At 37.1% G+C, this 26,747-nt stretch overlaps 2 protein-coding genes across 2 annotated transcripts; one reads left to right on the plus strand and one right to left on the minus strand.

The window, feature by feature from the left end:
• Positions 1–3,895: 3,895 nt before the first annotated feature.
• Positions 3,896–8,397, minus strand: LOC129264189 (insulin-like growth factor-binding protein complex acid labile subunit). Its single transcript, XM_054902047.2, has one exon. The coding sequence runs from the start codon at positions 6,716–6,718 to the stop codon at positions 3,896–3,898; it is 2,823 nt and encodes a 940-aa protein (XP_054758022.2). The 5' UTR covers positions 6,719–8,397.
• Positions 8,398–13,420: 5,023 nt separating this feature from the next.
• On the plus strand, positions 13,421–24,972 carry LOC129264376 (cilia- and flagella-associated protein 61-like). The gene is made up of 10 exons (XM_064101517.1): positions 13,421–13,440; positions 14,735–14,816; positions 15,062–15,236; positions 16,031–16,381; positions 16,945–17,074; positions 17,970–18,210; positions 19,011–19,109; positions 19,469–19,663; positions 20,635–20,694; positions 23,028–24,972. The coding sequence occupies exons 1-10, from the start codon at positions 13,421–13,423 to the stop codon at positions 23,166–23,168; spliced, it is 1,494 nt and encodes a 497-aa protein (XP_063957587.1). The 3' UTR covers positions 23,169–24,972.
• Positions 24,973–26,747: the final 1,775 nt, after the last annotated feature.

Consider the following 26,747-nt stretch of genomic DNA (forward strand, 5'->3'; position numbering starts at 1 on the left):
ACCAGTCATTGTTAGTATCTCTCAGATTTCTCTCAGGTCATGGGTCAATACGGTATCATCCAAAATGACTGGTATCTTACTTAGTATAAATGTATGATACGTATGTGCCGCGGTTGGACCCCCATTTTCAGCCTAAATTTCTGTTCCAGAGCATCACCAAGTCAGAAAGCCATAGAAATTCTTATTTTTTTTCCCATTCCGAAAACCCTCAAATTTGTGATTTCTCATTTTAGTGCACGTCCATCGTGAACTCCCTCAGCCGGTGGGAGCGGCGAGCTCGATCAGCACATAGCCATAGCGCCAGGCCGCTGAAGCTCCAGCGCTCGTAGCTAGCATACGCTAGCCCAATATGAATCTAGCAAGACACGAACACGTTTTTTTACATAGCCGCTACCAATTACGCCTACAATCTAATGAGCTCCGGAGACCCCCGTTTTTTATGTGGTCAGTTCCAGAGCATTGCAGTTTTAGCAATCGTCGATCTAAGAGCCGTTCCGGAGACCCCTGTTTTAAGTCAAATTATTAGTTCCAGTTCCCCTATATTTGAATTTGGTGCGGCACATAAGTATCATGTTATAATTCAAGTACCCCCCCACCCCCCCCCCCCCCCCCCGGTATCAGTAGGTTGGTATTTCTCACTAATCCCAACCACATCAACACCAACAAACAAAACACGTGTATGGACTAAAGAATGCTAAATGGAATAGATAGGAAACTCTAATTCATAGGTTCTGTCCACCAGTCACGAGTTATCTCTCATATCTCAGTTCATGGGTTAAGATGACTGGTATCAATAGGTTGGTATCTCTCACTAATGCCTCCCTTTCCCACAACAGTTAATTAAAAAAAAGAAAAAGGGCTGCTGGATGTAAGGAATACAATACTCATTTGCAATCTCTATCCATCAGTCATTGAGAATGTTCCTTAGATGTCACTCAGGTCATGGGTCATTGTGGTATCATCCAAGATGACTGGTATCAATAGGTTGGCGTCGCTCACTAATCCCCAACCCCCCCCCCAAAAAAAAATAGAAAAATGACTGGTATCTGCAGGTTGATACATTTCACTCAATACTCAGTGTATGTCACTGTTAAAGTTCACCCTGACGATTAAAAAGTGTTTTAATAAGAGCAAAAAGAAATATGAAGAAAAGTATTGGTGAAGGTTTGATAAATACCAATAAAAAATAGGAGAGTTATGAACATTTTAATATTTTAATTTCTGATATCATTTATGAGCGCCCTTTATGTCATCTAATATGAATTCCATAAATTTTCCTTTTTGGAATTTATATCACACGTAACCAACATCCGTAATTCTGTTTATCTTTGATGGATTTTTTTTCAAATCTGCACCAATATGTTTCTTTAGTTTTTCTGCTTTTATTAAAATGGACGTCATGCCAGGGTGAACTTCCCCTTTTAATAGATACTCAGATCTCACACAGATCATGAGTCATTGTGGTAACTAAATCTAAATGACAAAATTTTACAGTCAATTAGAAATTCATAAATGGACAATTTACTCTACTTTTCGTGTTTTAACCCTAAAGAGACTTGGGGGGTGTTTCAGCCCCCCTAGACATTTTTCGCGATAAATCAGCTGCGCAAATTTTTTTTGATCGAGTTGCTCGCTGACTTTTTACTTTCAAGTCTCGCACAACGTTTGAGAATAAAATTGCAACCCCATGGTACGCAGTTCCGAAATTACGCAACATTTCTTAGAACTAAAATTGCTGAAAAGTGTTTTTAGCCAAAATTCATAAATGTTTCATTATTTTTCTTTTTACAGATTAAAATCAATTAATATCATCTTGTTCATGGTCAAAATAAAATCCCCGACAATTTCCATTGAAAAAACAATTAAAAACGAAAGTCAGAAAACAAAGAAATACATAAATTTAAAAACAATAAATTACAGAAGAAAATAAATTTGATGATGAAATTTGTTAAAAGTCTATTAGATCAGATTCCTGTAAAGAGTCTGTAAACCCAAAATTAGCATTTTAGGGGCATTATTTAGTTAATTAGAGCAAACTTTTGATTTTATGCATAAATTAGCATAATTGATTAGCAATGAGATTTTTCGCAGAATTTAATCTTATAGATTTGTAGATTATGCCATGGGTAACTCGCGTGCCAATTTTTTGTCGCAATCGCGCAATGAATGGCCGAGATCATAAGGGGGGGCTGCCCCCCCCCCCCGGTCTTCTTAGGCGTAGAAATAGCCCAGTCTATTTAGGGTTATTAATGACAATTGTCATTGACTAATGACTAATTGCCAATTAGGCCAACTTGAAGATATTAATTTTATCATGCAGCTTATGCTTCACTTTCAGTATCGTTAATAAGAGAAATTAATGACGAGGTCATTTGAGTGACTGCATCTCATTATTCAGTCACCAAGTTTAGGTATTAAATGTTTTTGTAAAATCTTGTGTTTGATGTACAACTGAATTTCTAAGGAAGATGCATTCTTGACAAAATAAATATGCTAGGTTTTTAGAATCAAGAGCATGGATTTATAGATCTTTCTTTTAAAAAATTGTATTATGCAAAATGTTCTTTGAAATAAAGAATTTTCCTAAATGAAATGTTATAAAGTAGGAATTAAGAACAAACACTTATTTTTATGATAGAAATGTGATACCAGAAAATAAACAGTAACAAGAATGACAATAAACATAAATGAAAAAGGATATTACAGCTGAAGTTATATCATGATTATGACCCCTCTTACAAATATGCCACAAATACAGCAAATGTACATCAGTGTGCATAGAGTATGCAAAGACCTACTGAATGCAAGAGTTAACGAAAATCAATGGCAATATGACCATAAACATAATGTATTTTCAGTATTGGACATGAATCCAATTTAATGAGTTTCAACTTATCACGAATGAAGAAAGTTAGATAAGGCTGATATTTTAATAGGATTAAATATGCTTGTCAAACCGTAAAAGCTCCTGACATCTTTGGTAAATTTAGTGAGGAAGGTTTATAGAGCCTTTCTGTCTTCTTTATTTCCATCTTTCAAACTCAATAAATATAATTTGTTTTCAATACTCATTAGAAATTTTGATGAAGGACTCTACCTCAAAGAGAGGGATATGATTTAAGTCAAGCATATTATAATGAAATATTTTAAATTCTTGCAGAAATGAAGTTTTGGGTGGGGTGGAGTGTGAGATATCTATGAAGTATCAATTTGTTATATTGGGATTCTGTTTCACCAATACATAAATAACAAGCATTCAGTAATCACCTCTTTTGACTGCTTGGTTTCAGCTTCTACAATAGTCATGACGTAGATAATGTGTCAAGTAACTCATTTAAATTAATTGTTTATTCATGTTATCCGTTGTCTTCAATTTCAGAACAAACCTAATTTTGTGGATAACTTATTAAGAGAGTGTGGGATGTACTGGATAAAGGAGAATGCTACTGGCACTCCATAAAACATTAAAACATTGCTGTGAGAATACCAATTTTAACAATAATGATAATATTCCACTTTTATATAGCCCTTAATACATCAGAACAACTTGTCTAAGCACTTTACAGATATATTATTACCCCGGTCATCGGATTCAATCAGTCATACCCGCACACAATGTATGCACATCCTCCACTTCCTGGGGAGTATTTCAGTCGCCGGTGAGGCGCACACTTTAATGGACAAGCTACATTGACTTTCATATCCTACCGGGTACCCATTTAGCACCTGGGTCGAGAGTGGCAAAGTGTGGATTAATCCCTTGCCAAAGGACGCCAGACCACGGTGGGATTCGAACACACGGCCCTCTGTTTGCAAGGCGAGATTCAGAACCACTACACCACGGCTCCTTTTACAGGTTCAGACATTGTCAGATACATGCCCTGCCCTTGTGTATTTAGAGAGGAATGTTATTGTTAATGGCCTTATTGGCTCTCATGCTCTTATCAAACTGAGCCCAGAACAGCTCCTGCCCGTCCTCATCATCCGTCCACAACATGTAAGGTTTGTTCCTACTCAAGAACAACCTGACAAGGTACGGCAGGTTCTCATCCTCGATGTCCTCAACGAAGATAAGGATGACCTTGTCTAGCTGTGTGTCATTGACATGCTCAAATGCTAAACGAAGCTTGGTCATAAACCAGGGATCAGCTATAGACTGGTTGCTTACGAGCAAGATAGTCTTGAAGCTGTTGTCAATGACATCGTTGATGGCGTCGATGTAAAACATTCCCAAGGGTAAGTCGCCGTCCCCGTAGACGACGCGCTGCAGACGTGGCAACCTCTCCTCCAGTGCAGGCTTCATAACCTGTAGGACCCACCTCTCTTCAGCCTCCTGGTACATGATGTTGAGGTGAAATTCATGTCGGTTTGCAATGAAATCCTCCTCCATTTCTTCGTAGCCGAAGATGGCTAGCTTAAGCAGGAAGAATTTGTGATTGAGCCACCACCGTTTGTCGTATGCTGTTACCAGAGATACGATCAATGTTAAAGCCAGCAAAGACAGTCCGCTTATGAGTAAGGCATCAACGCCGCAGAAATCAGCCGGTGTGAATGATGTGATGGGCTTACCAATCATCGCTTTGAAGGATGTGTTGTAACATTTAGTTTGATCAGGTCTTATAAGGACAACGTCTTCATCTCCGAGAAAATGGATAAACCAGCTTAATTCGCAATTGCAAGAGAACCAATTATTTGACATATCAATTCTTAACGTGTTATTTGTTGGGAAGAAAGTTTCCTTTTGTACCTCACTTATATGGTTGCCGGAAAGATAAAGATGTTTCAGATATGGAGTTGTTGCAAAGAGGCCTTTGTCAATGACTTGTAGTCGGCTGTTCCGAAAGAAGAGGGTTGTCAGATGATCTAATCCTTTGAATATCCCAGCAGAGGTGGTGATGATAACATTCTCACTGAGATACAGATTCTTTAAGGATGTCAAACCTTGAAATACTCCCGGTTTGAGATGAGCGATTTTACATACAGACAGATCCAATGTATAGAGCTTAATAAGAGGAGTGAATATGCCAGGATCCAAGCCATTCAGGTCATTTCCTCTTAGGTTTAGCTTTTTCAGAGAGACCAGCCCCTCAAAGAGCGATGACTGGGTTACGTTTTCCTTAAAAAGGTCATAATGGTGTAGATTATTGTAGCACATTCTTAAATCTTGCAGAGATGAAGTCTTGGTGAATTGGTCCAACGATGTCCACTCTGTTTTTGAATGTGATATATCCAGCGTATTTAGGTTTTTCATTTGACTGAAGACTCGGTCTAGATATTGATTTTGCTCCGCGATAAGGTAGAGCTCTTTGACGGATGGAATATTATTGAAAGTATCTGGTGAATAAACGCTTATTATATTGAAGGATACATCAACGACACTTATGTTGGGTAAGTTACCGCTAAAGAAACGTGGATGGAGGGTGGGGAATTGATTATTTGAAAGGTTTAGATTTCGAAGCGCCGGATTATCCCACTGTTGACGATCATCTATGCGTTTCAGAATATTATGGGATAGGTTAAGTGTGTGAAGGGCATAGAGACCTCGGAATGAGTCAATATTCAACCTGGCGATTTCATTACGTGTGAAAATTAATTCTTGTAGTTTAGCATTACAAGAAAACATGCCAGGTATTATGGAATTGATATGGTTGTCGGATAGATCCAAGTTTATCAAAGAATCAAGACCGCAGAATGAATCTACAAACATTTTTTTTATTTTGTTCCTCTGGATCTTTAGTGTGCGAGTTTGATTAAAGCCCCGGAAGGCATACGGGGGAATATAGTGGATGATATTTCCACTCATGTCAATTGACCTTATGACTGGGAAACTGGCATTGTTGTGACTAGAGTTATCAAGTTTAACAATGTTATGTATTCTGCAGCCACACACTGACATTGAATCAATATTCATACTGCCAAGAAAAGAACTTGAGTAAAAATCATGTAATGCATTCCTATCCAGAACAAGTACCCTTATGTTATTGAGATGTGAGAAAACTCTGGCTGGTAAGTTGTGCAAGTCATTGTCTTCTAAGGAAATTGATTGCAGTGAGCGGTTTTGCAGTGGTTTAAAGTCGGAAGCTTTGATTGTGGAAATCTGATTATTTGCAAAATTGATCTGAGATATTGTTCTGGAATGGGAGAATGCTGTAAAATCCGCCACACGGATGGAATTATTCCCAAGAAAGATTTTTCTGAGTAGAGGTAGTCTAGAGAGTGACGTGGTAGGGACAGATGAAAAGTTATTGCTGAAAAGCATCAGGTTTGACAATATTTGATTAGAGTTGAATAAATTGGGTTGCAGGTGGGTGAGCAAGTTGCCTGTCATGTCCAGCGAGCGCAGCTTCTTTAGAGGCAAAAATGTTCCAACTTCTAGATCAGAAATATGGTTTGCTTTCAGACTGAGTGAGTTCAGCTCCTGGAGACCTTCAAAGGAGTCATTTTGTAGAGCTCTGATTCGGTTATATGAGACATCCAGTGTGATTGTGTTCGATGGTAGCTGAGGTGGTATTGATGTCAATCCTAGATGGGAACATGTGGCTTTGATTCCTTTAGTCTTGTTCTGCAGTTTACAGCTGCTAGTGGACAGGTCTGTAGATCCAACCAAGCTTTCTGTGAGCGCAAGTTCCAGAAAAGCGCTTGCTGATGTGAAGATAAATAAAAAGATACACATGCTGCATGATGCTGCATAGAAGTGTGCCATATGAAATGGTGCCATTCTGTTCTGTGGTGTCTAAAGCTGCATTTGATTGTTGAAAAGCAATAACACACTCAGTCAAATCAATCATTTGCCGTAGAGTCAAGAATGGCAGCAGCAAAGCACCATCTTGAGATGTAAAATGTAATATCGCCTAAGGACCGGAACAGGGCAACGCAAAGTCCTCTTGCAGAAATGGGGCTACAGTAGGGATGGAGACACTACCTGCAACTGCAGAGAGGATCGGATGACACGACACCTTTTGTACTGCCCCTCCTACCAGAGGAGTGCACTGCAGAAGATCTGGAGACTCTTTAACACCCAAAGCAGATCTTGTGCCCTTCAATGAACAGGCTTGTGTAGCTACCAGAGAAGGAGGTGTAAGAAATGTCCGATGAATGAAATTCAGTTCTGCCCGGTTGATACGGTCTTGGGCAGAGATGCGCTGTCAGAACAGTCGTCAAGAAAACTAATCAAATCATGTCTTGGAATCTCAACCAGTTATTTTTGATAAACTCTCTTCCACACCTAATATAAATGACCGGAATAGAACTGAAACTATCCACTTATGAATATATTTCTACATTTATGATCGTATGACTCTGCACAGAAGTACTAATGATTTGATCAACAAGAATTAATTGTCTTTTAAATTGGTATTGAAACTGCACATATGTCATTAGAGTGAGAGTTTATGGTGAATGACATTTATTTTTGTCATTACTAAATCTGATTCATGATCTTTTATAGCTTTACAAGTGTCGTCAATTATTAAGATATGACACTAAACTCTATACACAGCTTGAGAGTTCTCTTCTGATAGATGCATTCAATTTTATCTATATTTTGATACAATTGAACTCATAGATAAATATTTAATTCCCAAGTTCTAGATATTTTTATCAAAAGCAAATTGATTATAGCCACTCATTAGGGACTTGATATTTTTGTCTCGCCTGAACAAAGTTCAGTAGAGACCTCGTAATCACGTTTCCTCAGCTGTTGGTCTGTTGGAATTTTTTTTTTGTTCAACTTCCTCTCATTTCTTTATATCTGCATCAATTTTGATCACACTTGGTCCGAAGGATCCTTGAGTAATACCACATGTTTGTTGTTGAGGATGATGGGTCAAAAGTAATCTAGGGGACAAAAGGTCAAGTTTTTGTTCAAACTGCTCTCACTTCTTTATTTCTGCTTCAATAAGCCTGTTCACGGTTGTAAACTGCGCACGAGCAGAAAAAGGTCATTGGAGACAACCATGAAGGTGGCTTTCAAATTCACTGACATAGGCATTTGTGATTTGATGATTATTCATGTATTCCTTTCAAAATATTTATCACATCCAAGCTGAAGAGTAATAAATAGAGCCTTCATAATCACTGGTATTTGACAGTAGCCTAAACGATAGTCAAATGTGCCAAAGGCAGACAATAAAACAGATTTCCAAACTTTATCCCTGATGTACTATTCTAGTCACCTGGTTTATACAATGCCTTTTGTTCTTAGAATTTGAATACTCTACCGGTAAAGCTTACGCAACATCTACATTTGAAAATGATAGTGCTTATCCTAATGAAAAATCACAAAGGTCATTTGAGAAAAGTTGATGAGCTAACCGTGAACTGGCTTATTATGTTTACTTTTGGTACGTATGATCCTTGGGTAATACCACAAGTGACGTCACGGCTTTAAACATGGAGGACGTGTAATTTTGGGAGCTCTCGACCCCGCTGCTTTTTTTTACTTTTTTGGAGGGACTCTTTTGTTTTGGTGAGCTCAAACATTGAATTATTTTGCTATTAGTGAATAACTGAACACATTTTTTCAGCATTCAGTACCACTTCTAATGGAAAAGTCTTATTTCTTAAGGAGTGCAACCATGTCGTCCGAGGGCCAACGCACCAAACAATCTACACCGTCAACGTCAACGGCACAAACCAGTACACCAACGCCGGAGGGCACGGGTGAACCGGAGAGTGCATTCACGCTCGCAGATGTTATGCGCTCTATACGGGAATCTGAAGTTAGAGTCTGTGCAAAATTAGATGGTTTACAACACAATTTGGATCAGATCAAGACGAAAGTGGATGACTTAGAAGCAGCAGTTGATTTTAATGCATCGAAGGTCGATATTATCGAGAAAGAGAAGCTTCCTCAGATTGAAAGCGACCTAAGGAAGGAGGTTGATCAACTTCGTACAAAGCTCATCGAATCAGAGATATACCAGAGGAAGAATAATCTCTTATTCTACGGGGTCAAAATGGAGCAAGGAGAAAATGTCTATGTCGTGATTCGCCATGTTTTTACTCTACTTGGTTTGAGCAAAGAGGAAGCGGAGGCCGTTTGCCTTATCAATGTGCATAGGCTACCCCAACGCCACTCACAAGAAGGTGTCCCCCATCCTATCATAGCCAAGTTTGTCTATATGTCACAACGTAATCGAGTCTTAGCTGCGTTCGAAGAGCGAGCTTACAAGAAGAGAGTCGCCACAGATGCTTCGACTGGAAACACCACAGGAGTCGAATGGAGATACCCACCTGTTACACAAGAAACATCTAGGCTTACAGTGAGAACAGACTTGCCTCCAGCACTGAAGGCAACACGCAGTGAGTTGGCCAAAGTTGCATACAAGTTGAGAAAAGAAAAGAAGCTGTCTACTAAAATAACGGTTGTTAGAGCGAAAGTGGTCCTCTTCTACAGAGAAAAAGGAACCCAGAAATGGGAAATACATAAAGAATAGCGGTCTTGCATTCTCGATCTTCATTTCGTTTACAATTACAGAGAACAAAATTCAAGTTCATTTATTTTATTGAACACAAAGTGCTATTGACATTGGAAATGAACACACAACTTTTGATCAGTTGTTTTGATACTGATATTTATTTGCCCTATATACTGCATTGAATAGAATTTTTTATTTTTTTTTCTGCCACATTGACCATTGTGGTTTCTCCCTCCAGTAATATTCGTGAATTTTGTAAACATGTTAAAGGGTGGGTTTGTTAGCTCCTTTAAGGTTTCATGTCTTTGACATGTTCCTCATGTCTAGCATTCGATCAGTCAGACGTGTCTTAATTTTTTCACATTTATTAATGTATTTGTTCGTGTACAAGTGTTACACATTTAAATTTTCTTTGTATATTGTTTCTATGTACATAGTTTGCCTTTGCCAAAGATGTTCTTTTTATAGTTCTCTTGCGTCAGCTGAAAGCAAAACAAATTCCAAGTGTTGGAAAAAAACTACTGTTAGGGCAGTTGCTCAATGTACAATTTTGAAATTTACATTAGTCTTTATAGTAACGGTACTTAGGAATGGTGTTTGCAACAGTGGAAAGTTATATTTAGGCTTCTATATGTTACAGGTGCAAGCCAAAGCAATACATCTGACACCTGTCATAAGTACATGTACATGTGGGATGCACGGTTACATGTATGTGTTTGTGGATTGGTACATGTATATCAAAGTTACAGATATGATACCTTGCTATGGGTTTTAAAGAAACGAGCATGAAGTTTTGTCTTTGAATGTGAGAGGTCTAAGATCAGGGTTTCGGAGGCAAAAGGTATTTGGTTGGTTACGAGAAAAAGAAATCGACATTGCTCTCCTACAAGAAACATATAGTTCAGAAGACGTAGAAAGTAGTTGGTCTTCGGAATGGGGCAGTGATGTACTCTTTTGTCACGGATCTCCTCATAGTAGTGGGGTCATGATACTTATCAATTCAAAACTAGATTATAAAATCATTTCTAAACATGTTTCAGGTAATGGTAGATATTTGGTTTTAAGAATTATTATAGACGGCAATGAATTTATAATTTGTAACGTTTATGCACCAACAGCTGATAAGAAGCGTGAACAAAAAATATTTTTTGACCATTTATTATGTACCTTAAATTCTTTTGATGATATTGGGACTACTCCTCTATTAATTGGGGGCGATTTTAATGTGATTTTAAACATGAATGTTGACAGACAAGGTGGTCATCCAACAACCTCGCAGGCAGTAATCAGTCAACTTAAAAAATTACAGAGTGATTTAGATGTCATTGATATATGGCGTGTACGTAACCCCATCACGCGTAAATATACTTGGAAACAATTGCGGCCTTTAATCCAAAGTAGATTAGATATTTGGTTTGTCTCCGAGACCCTGCAGGATTATATCAGCAAGGTAGATATGATACCCGGAGTGGGTTCTGATCATTTGGCTATTATTTTAGAATTTAAAGTACAAGAAGAAACAAGATGTAATGCTATGAATTGGAAATTTAATAACACCCTATGCGAGGATGAAGTGTTTTGTTCTGAAATGACGAAAAATTTAGATCTGTGGATTAAAGATATTTCACAATTTGATGATATGAGAATAGGTTGGGAATTTCTCAAGTATAATATTCGCCTATTTTCACGTAAATACAGTATTGAAAAGGCACGGAAAAGGAAAGAAAGGCGAAGAGAACTGGAAAACAGGCTAAAAAGGTTGCAATTTCTGTTGGATTCCGAGGGTGAAAGGCATGCTGAGGAATATAAAAAGATTGAAAGAGAATATGAGTCTTATTTAGATTATATAACACAAGGCATCATATTAAGGTCTAAAGCAAATTGGATGGAATTTGGGGAGAAAAATACTAAATTTTTTCTTAATTTAGAAAAAGGCCACAAAAATAAATCGTCAATTTTTAAACTTAAGCAAGGCGATTGTATACTTACAGATATGAAAAATATTAATTCAGAAATAAAATCATTCTATACACAATTATATAAAAAGCCTAATGTCGACTCGAGGCAAAACTCCTTATTCTTAGGACAAGAAAATATTCCAAAGTTATCCTCGGGCTCCAAGAGTAAATGTGACTTGCCGTTAACGTTAGAGGAATGTACATCATCCCTATTACTTATGTCAAAAAATAAGTCACCGGGAAACGACGGTCTAACGGTTGAGTTCTATCGCAAGTTCTGGGGTAAAATTGGACAGCTTTTGGTAGATAATCTTAACTACAGTTTTCAACAAGGTCAACTTTCTAGTTCACAAAGACAAGGTTTAATTACACTCATATCAAAGAAAGGGAAAGACAAAATGTTAATCGAAAATTACCGACCCATCACTCTAGTGAATGTTGATTTGAAAATTGGTTCTAAAGCTCTTGCAGAAAGATTAAAGAAAGTTCTGCCTGATTTGATTCACCCCGATCAGGTAGCATTTATAAAGGACAGATTTATTGGAGAAGCTGTCAGGACAGTTAAAGATGCTCTTTTCTTTTCCGACTTGAAAAATATTCCCGGAATATTATTAAGTTTGGATTTCCAAAAGGCATTCGATTCACTAGACCATTCTTTTTTGTTGAACGTCCTCCGATCATTCAATTTTGGAGAAGGATTTTGTAACTTTATTAAAGTTTTATATACCAATTTAGAAAGCGCGGTAATGAATCGGGGTCTGTCATCGGGTTATTTTCCCGTTGAAAGAGGTGTTAGGCAGGGAGACCCATTGAGTCCTTATTTATTTGTTTTAGCTATAGAGACATTTGCCATAAATATTCGTGAAAACAAGACAATACATGGTTTAAAAATATCGGACAATTTAGAATTGAAATTGTCGCTGTATGCAGACGACATAACAGTTTTCCTTTCAGACAATATTTCATTTAGACACCTTTTGAATACACTTCAGAATTTCCGAAAGGAATCATCACTCTCTATCAATATTTTCAAAACAAAGGCAATGTGGATAGGAGCCTGTAAAGATAATCAACATTCACTAGAGAATATCCAGTTTGATAAGTCTTTGACAATTCTTGGGGTAGATATAGCTTATTCACCCAATGTTTTTTCTTTACAATTGCAAAGAACACTTGATAAAATTAGAGTACAGTTGAATTTATGGAAATCTCGTCATTTATCTTTAATAGGCAAAATACAAATTGTCAAAACCTTTGCCTTTTCGCAATTACTTTACCTTGCAAGTTTGTCAAAAATCCCAGATTATTATATAAAAGAAGTTAATAAGTTAGTTTTTGGGTTCATTTGGAACGGCCCTGACAGGATCAAAAGGGAGATACTTGTTAAGCAGTATGAAGATGGGGGGCTCAAAATGATATGCTTAAAATCTCTTCTACAAGTGCAAAAAGTCAAGTGGATACAAAGAGTTTTTACATCCAATTCAAAGGGATGGAAGATTATCCTGTTAACACTGCTTCAAAATGTAGGTGGTGACTTTATATTCCATTGTAATTATGATCTTAATATTTTAAACCTGACAATTCCTGAATGGTATAAAGATGTCATGCTTAGTTGGAGCACAGTATTTCAAAAAAACATAAAAATATGTAACCAAATGCTATGGAATAATAGATGCATATTACAAAATGGAAAATCTTTTTATAAGCCAGAGATAAAAAACAAAGGTTTTGTTAAAGTGTCACATATGTTGGATGAGTATGGCAGACCATTAAGATGGAAAGATGCCAAAAATAAAGGCTTAACATTTGTTGAATACTTTTTGCTTCTTGATTGTTACAAGTTTATGCCATCAAAATGGAAAGTATTTTTTCTATCTCAAAACTTTCATCCCATTGTCGACAACATTTCATTGATTCCAACTTTAACTATTGATGGCATCACTAGAGAAGTAACGGGTGTACCAAAGTATATTTTTTACACATTTTTTATGAATGAAAATAACCCATCAATTTCGAATATATTTACACGTTTAAAAGACACTTATGGGTTTCAACAAGAAGAAGTAAGAGAACTCTTAAAACTACCTCTACGTACTACTATAGATACGAGACTTCGAGCTTTACATTTCAAGATTATTAATAATTTGATTCCTACTAAGGTTTGGTTATTCCGTATTAACAAGGTAACTGATACACTTTGTACATTTTGTAAAGTATCACCAGAAACTCTAGTGCATCTTTTTTATTCTTGCCATGTTGTTAACCAATTTTGGAATAATGTTGGTACACTTTTTGCTTCACTAGATCTTCCTGATTTCCTCTCAGAAAGATATGTTCTTTTTGGTATCTGTAAGCCCCAAATTCCCAGATATATATTTATATTGAACTTTCTGCTCCTGTCAGGTAAACAATATATTTTTAGATGTCGATGTGACGAAACAAAACCTACTCTCCCCCATTTTTGTAACTTTCTTTTATCATTTGAAACTGTTGAACATACCATAGCACAAAGGAAATGCAAATTAGAAAAACATGATGGCAAGTGGGCTATCATTCTGAATACTTTAAAGAGGCGATAAAGCAGAAGGCTGTTTTTGTTATGTTTATTTATTTTTTTATATAGGCCAAGTGCCTGATTTTTTTTGTGTTGTTGTATACAAACATATGTTTTTTTTTATTATATACTATTCTGTATGTTAGACATGTTATTTTATATGCCAACGTCATCTGAACTTTTATATGTGATCCATTATATCATGTATGTTTTGTTATGTATATTTTGATGAAAAGGATCAATAAAACATGAATTACAAAAAAAACAAGTGTGTTCATGAGGAGAAGGGGTTCAAGGTCATCTAGGGGTCAAAAGATCATTTTGCAAATTTTATTGATCGCAAAATCAGTCGAGACTTGTTTAATTAAGGATTTACTCCAAAATGCATAGGCCTATGTAATTCAACAAGCTTGTGATTAGCTCTGTTTGAGACATCTCATTTTACTTTCGATAAAATAATGAATTAACGGACACAACTATGCATTCTTTCAGCCATATTTTAACATGCAACCACCATTGGTTAAGCGTGTGTCATGAAATAATGTTTTATTTGTAAATTCAGGGCTTAGCTGTAAACATTTTTAGGGCAAGACCACTTTTCCAGAGGGCAGTTTTTCTATATTAATTTAAAAAGGACAAATGGAAAAACATAAGAATGGGTACAACAACTCTCCATGGACGATGAGAGAGAGATATCAATACCAGTGAACAGGAAATCCTGGGCCATTGCTTACTATTAATTTTCAGGTATAATGTTGAGCATATAAAATATAACGTAAAAAATCTCTTTTCTACCTACTCAGATTAAGCAAGTATGTGAAGATAGCCAATGGATCCAAGGTACCTTATGATCATCTAATCATCACAACAGGTCAACAATACCAGGTAAGAATATCCCTCACGTTCTTTCTCTATTCCTCCATTTCTAAGAACCCTTTCTGGCAAACTTGACATCAATCGCAAGTAACTTGTTGGTGTCCAAATCAATCAAGTCTTGCATCAGCAGCTATAAATTTGGTTTGCGTCACTTGATAATGATCTATTGCTTGTATATTTGTAACTGATGTTTACGATCAATTACAAATGTTTATAACACCCCCCATGACATTGTACCATTACTTGTTCTATAGGTGAGCTGTCCTACAGGAGCCGACGTTGGCAAACTGGTCACTAACAAGGAGGTACCCAACAATCCTGATCGCAGATACGTTGGTCCCAAACCCAAGAACGTCTTCACCATCAACGATGAGAGCAATGCTGGAAATGTCATCAAGTGGCTCAACAAGAGGTTCATAAACGCTGAAGGTAAACATAGTTTCTTTACTCTTTCTGTTATGGTAACTCCCGTAGGAACTCGGCACAACAGCTTTCTGCTGGTATAATACCAAGCTGGTATAACCAATTACATAGGAATCATTTTACGTCTAAGTTAATCAGGCACAGTGGCTGACCTTATAGACAACAGAAATTACTCTCGGGTCTTTTTATCAAAGTAGAGACAATAGCAGAGCAGGGATTCAAACTCGCAACCTTACGATTATGAGTCTAATGCTCTAACAACTAGACCGCACTACCCATTTTCTATGTGACATTTCATTGAAGACAGCTCAGAAAAACCTTGATTTTACATTAGTGGCAACTCTTTTGCCTAGAATGAGGATCAGCAGGAATTGAAAGGACTGTTCTCAGACAATAAGAGGTTACCACTGTTCCAATGTTTCTTTAAAAAAAAAACAGCTTTATCGGAACTGTGCTAAAAAAAAATGATTTTGAGATCCATAGTTTTAGCATTCCAGTACTGCTATGACTTTTTGAAAATAGTCTAAATCTGTTGCATGCCAAAAATATTATTTTGTACAAACCCAGTGATATATTACAGTCTGATCAATAACAATTTCTCATCAAGTGATAAACTGGAGCCAGGTTAATTTTGCTGCATATTCGTAGAGCGCTTTAGAGACTTGTGATAAAGTAGGTGTTAAGTGCTATATAAGCAAGTATAATCATCATTATTGCTGTCAATGTCTTGTATAAGTGAAGCTATTTAATATATCTTGACACCATATTACAAGTAACCCTTTTTGTGATGTATCATCTAGGCAAGGCCATCATATACGGTAGCAGCTTGGATGCCTATACTGCCATCAACACCCTCCTATCCCTGGGTATACCCGGTCACCGCATCGCGATGGTACAACCCCCTCAACGCTTCACCGTGACCTGCTTCAACAACCCCACCGTCCAAGAAGCGGTGCACAGCACCATGGCACAGGCCGGAGTAGAGCTCTATCAAGGCCACTTCCTGGCCCAGTGGAATGATGGGAAGGGTGTGTCGGCGGACGGCGAGGTGTACTGCGCCTCGTTCACCTCCGAGACCAAGCCTCTCAAACTGGAGTGTTCGATGTTCTTCTGCTACAGCCGCAAGGCGGTCGACTATGAAGCTTTCAAAGGTTTGCCTTGTGATTTTTGTTTTCTTCATTCATTGATGATTTTGAATTAAATCATGGAATTAATTATTTGAACTGCTAAAACCAAAATGTCAAACAGGCCATAGAGATATAATCCTAGCCATGGCGTGTTTTCCTTCAGCAAGAAATTAATCCACACTGTGCTGCACTCGACCCAGGTGAGGTAAATGGGTACCAGCAGGAAGTAATTCCTCAAAAAGCTGTGTGCACCAGAATCGGTAGACTAGCTTAGCCGGGGTAATATAGGAGCGCCTTGAGCACCTAGCAAGGTGGATACGTGCGCTATACAAATCCTATATTATTATTAATATCTTGAGATACACACTACATACTATATTGTGCGCTAGCAATGCTGGAAGTGAGGGAGAAAGGGTGTTGGAAAGAAGGTCGATTAAACCCTGATTCTGCAGTTACCATGATTTGCCTATGTGTTCTGAATCATGATTTATGTTCGTGATTCAAGCTTATGAGGTCACTTAAACACAGGATATGTAGATTTTATAGTTTATGATAAGTTGATAAATCATCTATTTGACATCCAATAGCAATCAATGACAGCTGCCTGGTTTATGATGGCCGGTTGGTCATCGATGCCCTCTTCCATACTAATGACCTCTCCATTAGGGCTGCAGGACCACTCACCAAGTTCCAGAGGAAGTACCAAGCAGAGCAATGGTCAGTAATGCTTTATCAAAGATCATCTTGATATTCAACCTCTTTCTTGATCAGCAAACAACAATGTTGAAAAAGAAGTATATAAAATTTGACCTTTAACTTTTGACCTCATGAATCCAAACAATATGTTCACAGGCCTTGCAAAGGAGTAAATTGATTTAAAGCCTTTGTCGATATCAAAGATATTTTCTATTAAGTAACAAGAGTGTGACTAGATACCTTATTGAGAATTGAGAATTGAGAATTGAGAATTGATTTTATTCTGTCCATTTAGGAAAATATTCTTGTTGGCATTTACATATACACAGAAATATACAAAAACAAAGCGTAAAGATAAATTCTACAGAATATATATACAATCACACATATTTGAAGAAAAATACATAATACAAAATAATTTCAATCAAATCGGTAACATTTTACTCTTAATCATCGTTATTATTAATATAATTATCATTATTATTATTATCAATCTTATTATTATCATTATGATTATTATTATTAATTGTATTATTATTATTATTATTATTGTTATTGTCATTGTTATTATCATTATTATTATTATTATTATTATTATTATTATGTGTTTAACATTTAGATATTTTCATAATTTCTTTTTACAAGACGGGAGAACTCTTGAGGGCCTAAGCTCTTAAATTTTGTGAGGTTTTTGTGACTTTTAAAAGTCATCTAATGACAAGGTTACTTCCATGAAGAATGGTGTTCCAAATGACCAACAAAATGAAACACCATCCCAGTAAATGTAAGGCTATCAGTGTTGCGGGATACATTGGTATTTTAATCATATTGGTAGATTGGTCATTGTAATCAAGAATGTTGTATCTTCATCGTCTTCTCTCGTCTGATATTCCATCTCCCGATCTTCTTCCCTCAGGACTCATGCCAACTTCAACTCCAAGGAGGTTGGCCGATCCCTGGCCTCTACCATGCTCCGTCTGTTTGACCCTACCATTGAGAATGACCTCGCCCCACCCCAAGAGCCTCATTGTCTCATACCCCTCTACCAGGGGGCCAAGGTACAGGGCGGGGTCATGCCAGGGGAGCTCCATTACCTCCATTACGGCAAACCCGGTCTTGACATGCCTCTAGAGGTCCAGATGGCACAGGCGGACTATGTAAGTACCATCCTTGAATGCTGTAGCGCCTGTATGTTCACTCAGCTACAGCTGGGCTAACGACATACGCAGTGGAGTTACATATTAACTAGTAAATTAAATTATGTAGTAATATCATTGGTATATCATTGTAGCAACTCTGTTTAAAGGAAGGGGGGGGGGTAATATTTGTTTTCTGTTGTAGTAGGTGCTTGTAGTTTTATCATCCTCAAGAACTGTTCTGTATAATTTGCTCATTCTCCAAAAGGGATTTATTAGAGCAAATACACTTCAAACTTCAGTCTCATACTTTGGAATCACTGATCAGTGATTGGTAAAGAAAGGTTAACAGTAATTTGATTTCAGTTAGTTTCAAGGTATTTCCATAGAGTATGCTTATCCAATCCCCTATATTTGGGGCCTTCAGAATATGAAAGTTTGTAATGCTCTCATTTCATCATGGCTCAAGCAGTTCTTGAACTGAAGTAAGAATAGAGAAAAATTTGTGTCGGATGTACAAAAGATGTACAAAATGATTATACAAGTATATTGAACTGCTCATCAATCAAGTCTTCAAATTACATTTAGATTATGATATATGTGAAAATCATTCAACTTTGCACCCACTCTTCATGATTACAATACAGTTGATTATTAATGCTTATCCTTAAAATAAGACCCATCGATCTAAGATCCTGTAAAGTTGACTGTCGTCAAGTACATCATAGATACAGATTTGCTTCAAATGGTATTTGGGTTATGTGGTTGACATTCTACCTTTGTCTCAAAGTCTATATGATTCCTTGTTTGTATAATCCTAGGGTCGTGAGATCATAACAGTGGATTCTCAGCAGAATTACTTCCGGCTTCATCTTAACCACTACTCTAACATCCAGACGGTCACATGCCTCTCCCATCAGGTAAATTACAAATGTCTTATTTGTTTGGCATCACCTGTGCCTGGGAGGTGAAAAGTGAACTGAATCACTATGACCTGCAGGTCTGTCCTCCCATTATGACTAGTTGGGGGGTGTGAAGGTGGACCACTCGATTTCGTGGGTTTCATAACGCTGGATTTTTTCCCCCCTACTCTTACACGAAAGGACCAGTAGTCAGGATTATTGCTAGTCAAGAAAACATATACACCTAAGGAAAAGTTGTCAATGTGTCTATAGGTATTTCGGATTCAATGACTGAGGTAATAATTTATATATATAACTGCAGAATATTACTATCGTTATTGAGTTTATTTCATTTGTCTCATTCCTTTAAATTCCAGCCGATCGACGTGTCCAACCTGTTGTGCCTGTACAACGTCCACGAGAGATTCTTGAACAACCTGGTATCAAGGTTCGATGAAGGACTCGTCAAAGATCTCTACTCTTACTTCCGAGAGACGTGGAGTCTAGCCATCTTCCATGATAGATTCACAGACTTCAGACAGGAGGTCAGAGAGCTCCTTGTCCAGAGACCGGTCAGTACATCACAATCAGAGATTGCACTTCTCAAGATGATTATATTTTGTAATTGTTTATTTTCCATCAAAGAACAAAATAGCTTTAGGTGGGTGTTTCATAAAGCTGTTCGTAAGATACGAATGACTTTAAGCATGACTGGTGATTCTTTCTTGTGCTATGATGACCTAAGAACATGTTCCAGCCGTGCGTAAAGTTGTGCGTAACTTTACAAACAGCTTTATGAAACACCCACCAGGAAAAGAAATTGGTTACAGCAGGAAAGGATCAGTCCGAACAGTGGCTGATCTCGGCAGGGGCGCAAGGGATGCGTCCCCTTTGCATTTTGAGAACCATCCATTGAACATCAATTATATAGTATATCAATTATCAAGTATACTGTAATCTAAGGAGGTGGTCATCTGTGCCCCCTCTATTACCAACTTTGCTCTTTGTGCCCCATTTGTTCAGAAAGCTTGGACCCGCGACTGCTGAAGATCTCTAAGAGCATATTGTACATTCTTTGAAAAGCCCTTTTGTTTGTATTCCAGAAACAAAATACCCCTGGGGCTTCACAGAAACTGCACCGTTACCCCCCCAGCCACAGGTTTCTGTTAGGACCTAGACCTAAAACCATTCAGCACTATGCTAACTCAGATTTATACAATTTCCTGTGGCATCAGACGCACACATCTTTGATTCGGGTTTAAGTTAAGCTACATGTGAAGTACAACATTTTCTTTAATACCCCCCCCCCACCATGCTTTGCAATGCTGCATCACATTATGTCAAAAGTATGTTTGTGCCATCCTTTATGATGAGCCATAGTAATCAGCTTTTTCTCGCACAAATGACCTAGTATTTTCCTAGGTAGCCTACATCTCAAAGTTTGCTACCCGCCAAATTATACCAAGTCTTGACATTGAATCTCTGAATATGCCAGATTCCAAAGTAAAGAAGTTTTTTTTGGTTTGCTTTTTTTTCTCCTCAGGCCGTTGATGTGAATTCACTGGAAGAAAAAGTCAGAGAGCTTATCTCACAAGATCTGTTGGTGAGTTACTTATTTTATCACATTCATATCCAAAGTACAAATAATCAAGCCTCTTGGCCACATTTTCCTAGCAGTGGGCCTCGGGCAGCATCACAAATACAAAGTCTATGGGAGGGGGTTCCTGACTCGGAAGTACCGGCCTTGACTATATCCACGCACATTATACTTATGCCTCTTCGATACTTTCAGAGGATCAATGCCCCTTTACAGAAAAGAATATAGTGAAAATATTGCTCAACATGAAATTTTTTTTTTTTCAATTGAAAGCATACATTTCATCTCTTTTTCATTTCTTGGCCTAAACAAAATAGCCAATAATTAATTTTCATCTTTTTAGAAAATTCAGTTGTGTCAACGTAGTAGCTCATTCAAGTAGCATTTGCATAAATTCAAATCGATTTCATCTCTGAAAGGAGCTCTTTTATCAAAGAAATTAATCATCACTTTTTACACTAGTCGCACAATTCATTCCTGCACATTCTCCCCTCCCTGGGTAGTATTCCAGCCAGTCACCAATTAGGTGAACACAATGCTGGACAAGTTGAAGCTACACTGACCTCCACATCCTAACGGGTACCCTTTATTAAGCATGGACAAAATATCTAAACAGTATCAATTTGTCAGAAAAAAAATTGTATTGATCCTTACAAGTCAACACATGCAATACCAAGGTCAATATCGTTTCTAAAAAGTCAATACAAAGTCACTTCTGAAAATATTGAAATACAACAATCATTTCATCACTGTAAATACATGTGAAAACTCACAGCATAAATATCATGCCTAGTTATTGACAAAACATGCAATTTTTGTTCAAAATTATAAAGACAAAATCTAGATTAAAAATCCTTATCAAAATAGCCTTTTAGATTGAGAAATCTGATTTTCAAAAGAATAAACTCACCACCATTGTGGATAGGAAAACTCCTCCAAAGTTGACTAAAACTGAGGGTCATTTCTTGCTGGCTCCTCAGAACACAACCTCACGCAAAGAGTAATAAAATGAAAGTGAGTCCACTCTGTGCACAGCAATAAGCCAGTTCGGAGTTCCTTTCTGCGCATGATCAGAAGATGGTCATCTTTACTAAAGTGACATGGTGGTTTAATAATTAAGGAGATAAGCACCAACTTTGATGCCTTGATATTCCTTTAAATTGTGTTTTTCATTAGACCCACAAAAAACCACAATGCGTCTACTAGCGATTGGTATTTCACAGTTGGCCAAGTACTTTGTTATAATAACATGCTAATGCATTCAAAGTAGAAATGCAACAAATACCTTCATAGAATGTTCATTGATGTGCTATTCTAGTCACCTGGTCTATGCAATTTCTTCATCCTGCTATGTAAGGCATGCTTACATAATATCTTGCTTTAGAATTTTCCTATAATAATGAAAGAAATGAAAGATCATTTGACCAAATTTGCCCACGAGGTAGCTCCGAACTGGTCTATTAGGTGCACTACACAACCAATAGACCTTGTGCTGGTCTTGGAATTTTAAGTGTTTATTCCACCTGTTACTAGTATCTGGGACCTACATCAAAAGGACCTAAAAGAACTAAATACATTATAGCCATTCCTAATAGACCAGTTCGTAGTTACTTCATGGACAATTTCGGTCAAATGACCTTTCATTTCTTTCATTGTGATAGGCAGATTTCAAAGCAAGATGTTACGTAAGCATGCCTTACATAGCAGGATGAAGAAATTTAATAGACCATGTGATTAGAATAGCATATCAATGACACTCTATGAAGGCATTTGTTGCATTTCTACTTTGAATGCATATTATAGCATGTTGTACAATGTACTTGCCAATTTGTGAAATACCAGTCGTTTGTGGAATCATTGTTGGTTTTGTGGATGTAAATGAAAAACACAATTCAAAAGAATACATGAATAATTAAGACATCAAAGTTGGTGCTTATCTCATTAAATTTGAAACCACCATGATCAGAGGAAGGTCATTGGTACTAACCAATGACTTTCCTCTGATCATGCGCAGAATCTTCTGATCATACTCAGAGCAGAACTACGAACCGTCTTATTCAAGTAACTAAATACATAGGCATTTTGAATTACAATTTGCAATACTGCCATTACAAGTCAAACATAGAGTAATTTAACATTTTTTTTCTCTCTTTTTTCCCCCCTTTTAATCAATTATACAAAAACACTCAAAATTACACCATTTATCATAGTTTCTCTGTTAACACTTTTCTATGTAAAAAAAACAAATTCTAGGTTTTGCTTGAGGGACAAAATAAAAGAATTGCTTGTGATAGTATATTTGAATTATTGAATTTTCTTGTATTTCTTTTCATGTACAGTTGGAAAGCCATGACCGCAAATATCTGGTCGAGGAGTTTGAAAGACAAGGTAACAAGAGGTCTGTGGAGACGAGACTACTAAGCTTCTTGAGCTATAACTACTACCACCTTCCTATGTACGCAAAACCAGGCATGGTCTAAGTAAGACACAAGATACATACGAAGTGAAGGGAAACGGTGAAGCGAACATGGGAATGCTAACTGAATACATTGCACATCCAGTTGATCGTGACAAGAAGTTAAGCCAGCCAACAATCTGATATCTTGGTGAAAATCAAGTTTTGCTAATCTGCGTACCCTGCATTGTCCTGAAATCTATAAATTGTAGCAAATGTTTGCCATGCAAAATAAATGCTCATGATCCAGAAACGTTATGTTCTTTAACAGAAAAAACCCCACATTTTTAATTACTTGGAAATGCAAGATCGACCTTCATGAATCCATACCACAATGTACCTACATATCAAATGATTTAGAATTCGTCTTGGTTCATAATATAATACTGTATTCTGGTCCAGCTGATTATATTCAAGCATTATTTACACTTAACTCTCTACTACCAATAGGTCCACTGAGAGAAAGTTTCAGATTAAGCTGTGTCCTCATTGTCCAATGAAGTTTGGGCTTTCAAAGAGTTAATAAATTTTACATTGTGAAACTTTAGATCGACTGGATGTCTTGGAAGATTTTTTTTCCATAGGTTGTGTTTGTATTCATCAGTGAAAAAAAATTCGAAATGACGGATTAAAAAAAAAATTTACTTCTACTTATGCAAAATGGACTGAAGTCAATAGAAGTATTTATTTCCCCCCTCTCGTGGAAAAGATTCATTTTTGTGGACATGAAACATGATCTCATTTCCATGTTTCATTTTAAAGAATTGTGTTAACGGAGGATTGAAATTAATACTGCTTACTTTTCTATAAAAAGGTTCTGTGACTCTTGGAGTGCTAATTTACATTTTCTTGTATCTTGGGAATGGTGAAGAATCAGATGCCTCCCAAGTCTGGAGCTCCTCTTAATATATCAAAGCAATAATTTGACTACCGGTATCTCATTTGATTCAGCGTTTTTAGCTGCCACCCCCCCCCCCCCCCCCCCTCTCCTGAATATACAGCTTTGTAAGGTTGGCAGTGGGGTAGAAAAACAAAGTTCCAATTATCATACATTGGGCAGTGGGTAACAAAAAAAATTATTTCTCACTTTTACAGTGCTTTGAGCAGTGGGGTAAAAAAGAAAAAAGTTATAATTCTTACCATACATTTGAAATGGGGGTGCTGCCAAATTTATTACCAAATCATTAGGGGTATTGTAATCGTGAATAAAATACAGCATTTTCAAGTGAAAGAGTGCTTTTTGCCATATCACTTTTTATTTGGTCTTGTATTCAGGTTATGTCTTCATAACCCTGATTTAAATCATTACAAACCAGAACTGGACGTAACTGTAAAACATGAATAAATAAACAATGATAGCAGTGTTATGTCACAATATGAGTGTAAATTATAGAAGATGTTATAACGTGAATTACAGAAGCTCTTTTAGGGTTAACGTTAGGTATGGTGTTCTAGGAAACTCACCTGTATCGCTGAAAGATGTGGAATATGGGCTTTACACAGGAAAGTTAAAAATGTACGTTGTATGTCAATGTACTAGTAGAATGCCCTATTTTGGTTAAAGCAAATACTGTATATGTTGTATAATTTCCATTGTATATTGAAAAGATGTATATATTTATACTTGATAAAGTTAAGGTATTTGTATTGAAGAATATGAAATGATATATTATACTTTAATTGGATATTGTTTGCAATTATTTGTATCGTTAATTAATACACTGAGTGTGACTAAATTTCATTCCATCCTTGCTATGTGGCGCTTGTTCATAGTGAAATGTACTATATAAAGTATATAAATATGTATAAATAAAGCAAGTATAAACAAATTTCTGAATGTCCATGTTTTTTTTTTATATGTATTTCAACATTATATCAAGGGTAGATTTTAGAACTTAAAATATGTTTTTACTTACAAGGGAGTGTTTCAGGAATCAAATAGTGATTTTCATTTACAAAATTATCTTTCAGCCAATCAGATTCAATTATTTTAGTAGCTTATAACAGTATGCAGTGGAAAAACACAATTTGTTTCATGAAATGCTCCATAGATAATGAGAATTTAGTTTGGTGACACCCCCCCCCCCCCCTGAAAAAGTACATTCCATTTCATGACTAGATTACTGCATTTGCCCCGAAAAGGGTTGTGGCATGAAGGATATGTTTTATTGGAAAAATTTACCAATATTACATCAGATTTAATTTGACCGAGGCCCCATTTCATAAAAAGTTTCTGTGATTAGCAACTCTTGCTAGAATATCACCTTTCATTGGAAGAGCCAATCGAAAGCAGAATTTTCAATGTTCTCATGGTTGTTGACATTCCAGCACGAGTTGCAACTTTTTGTGAAATGGGGCCCAGGAGCCCGATCAAAATAGGAAAGCTGCATATTTTTGTTTCGTTAATATGTAACGCATTATCAAACATGAAATGGGCTGGAAATTTACCATTTTTGCATTTCCTAACGGGGATATGCATGAAAGCAAATCATCCCCATCTCTGCCACTATCGGTATCACTTGCAGCAGTAGGTCAATCTTCATACATTCATCACGATCACTTCCATTTTCCCCACCACTACAATCGCTATCACTACAATCATCTTCAATTCCTTCACAATCCAGTTATCAAGCTTAGAAACACAATAAACTGCATTCCCCCCAATCAGTTATATCGGGAGAGAGACCTGCGGGTCATAGTGATATAGTTCGCTTTTCGCCTCCCAGGCACAGGTGACGCCAAAACAAAATGATAATAAAATATGAAAATACTTACCATGATTTTCTTATTTACGAGATAACTGGATATACTCATTTGATTTGCTAGTTCATTACGATTAACTTGCACGCCGAATAAAAGTACACAATTTTTCCTGCGCGCGCGCAGCATCTCCCTACGCACGCACTATCCCAAGATCATCACGCAAAAAGGCGTCCATTTCCTCTCATGAGCCTGAACGCAAGACATGTTGCCACGTAAGGCGAGGGGTCGGTGGGAGGGTTCAAATGAGTATATCCAGTTATCTCGTAAATAAGAAAATCATGGTAAGTATTTTCATAATTTACATCAATAACTGGGATATACTCATTTGATTTGCTAGACCAACACGGATTCAACGTGAAGGGAGGCATGTCTAGACTAAGAAAGTGCGTACAAAAATAGGGAGATGAAGACACGAAAGGCCGCTGCCTTAAGGACAGAGGAGGAAAATAAGGCCTCATGTGAAGAAAGGTCCTTAAGGACAAGGAATTAGAAGAGCGCCAAAAAGGCGGTCCTCAAGATGTCGTATACGACGATTCCATAGAAAGAGCCCAAGAAGAATGATACTATAATATCATGGGCCCTCGGCCTAGTGTCAGAAGGAGAACATCATCACCAACTGACTTGATCGTTTCAACAATCCAGCGTGAGAAGATGTCTCGAGAAGCTGCCGCAAACGGCTCGCGCGACAAAACAACCAACTGCACAGAGTTGGGAATTGTCTGAAGAATGGCAAACAAAGACGAGGGTTAGAAGTAACACCTAATCTAAGCCTATCCCGGCAACGGTCCGGGAGCAATGCATAAGTATGCAAAGCTTTGTACTGTAAATGGTTATATATAAA

Source organism: Lytechinus pictus, chromosome 7 (genome assembly GCF_037042905.1).
Source record: "Lytechinus pictus isolate F3 Inbred chromosome 7, Lp3.0, whole genome shotgun sequence".
Classification (NCBI taxonomy): Eukaryota; Metazoa; Echinodermata; class Echinoidea; order Temnopleuroida; family Toxopneustidae; genus Lytechinus; species Lytechinus pictus.

Excerpts from the sequence above, each read along its gene's own strand:
- LOC129264376 (XM_064101517.1), top strand. The coding sequence starts at position 13,421 with ATGGGTTTCAACAAGAAGAA. Across the intron at positions 15,237-16,030 it reads GAGGTTCATAAACGCTGAAG|GCAAGGCCATCATATACGGT; the intron begins GTAAACATAGTT and ends TGTATCATCTAG. Across the intron at positions 17,075-17,969 it reads AAGTACCAAGCAGAGCAATG|GACTCATGCCAACTTCAACT; the intron begins GTCAGTAATGCT and ends TTCTTCCCTCAG.
- LOC129264189 (XM_054902047.2), bottom strand. The coding sequence starts at position 6,718 with ATGGCACCATTTCATATGGCACACTTCTATGCAGCATCATGCAGCATG.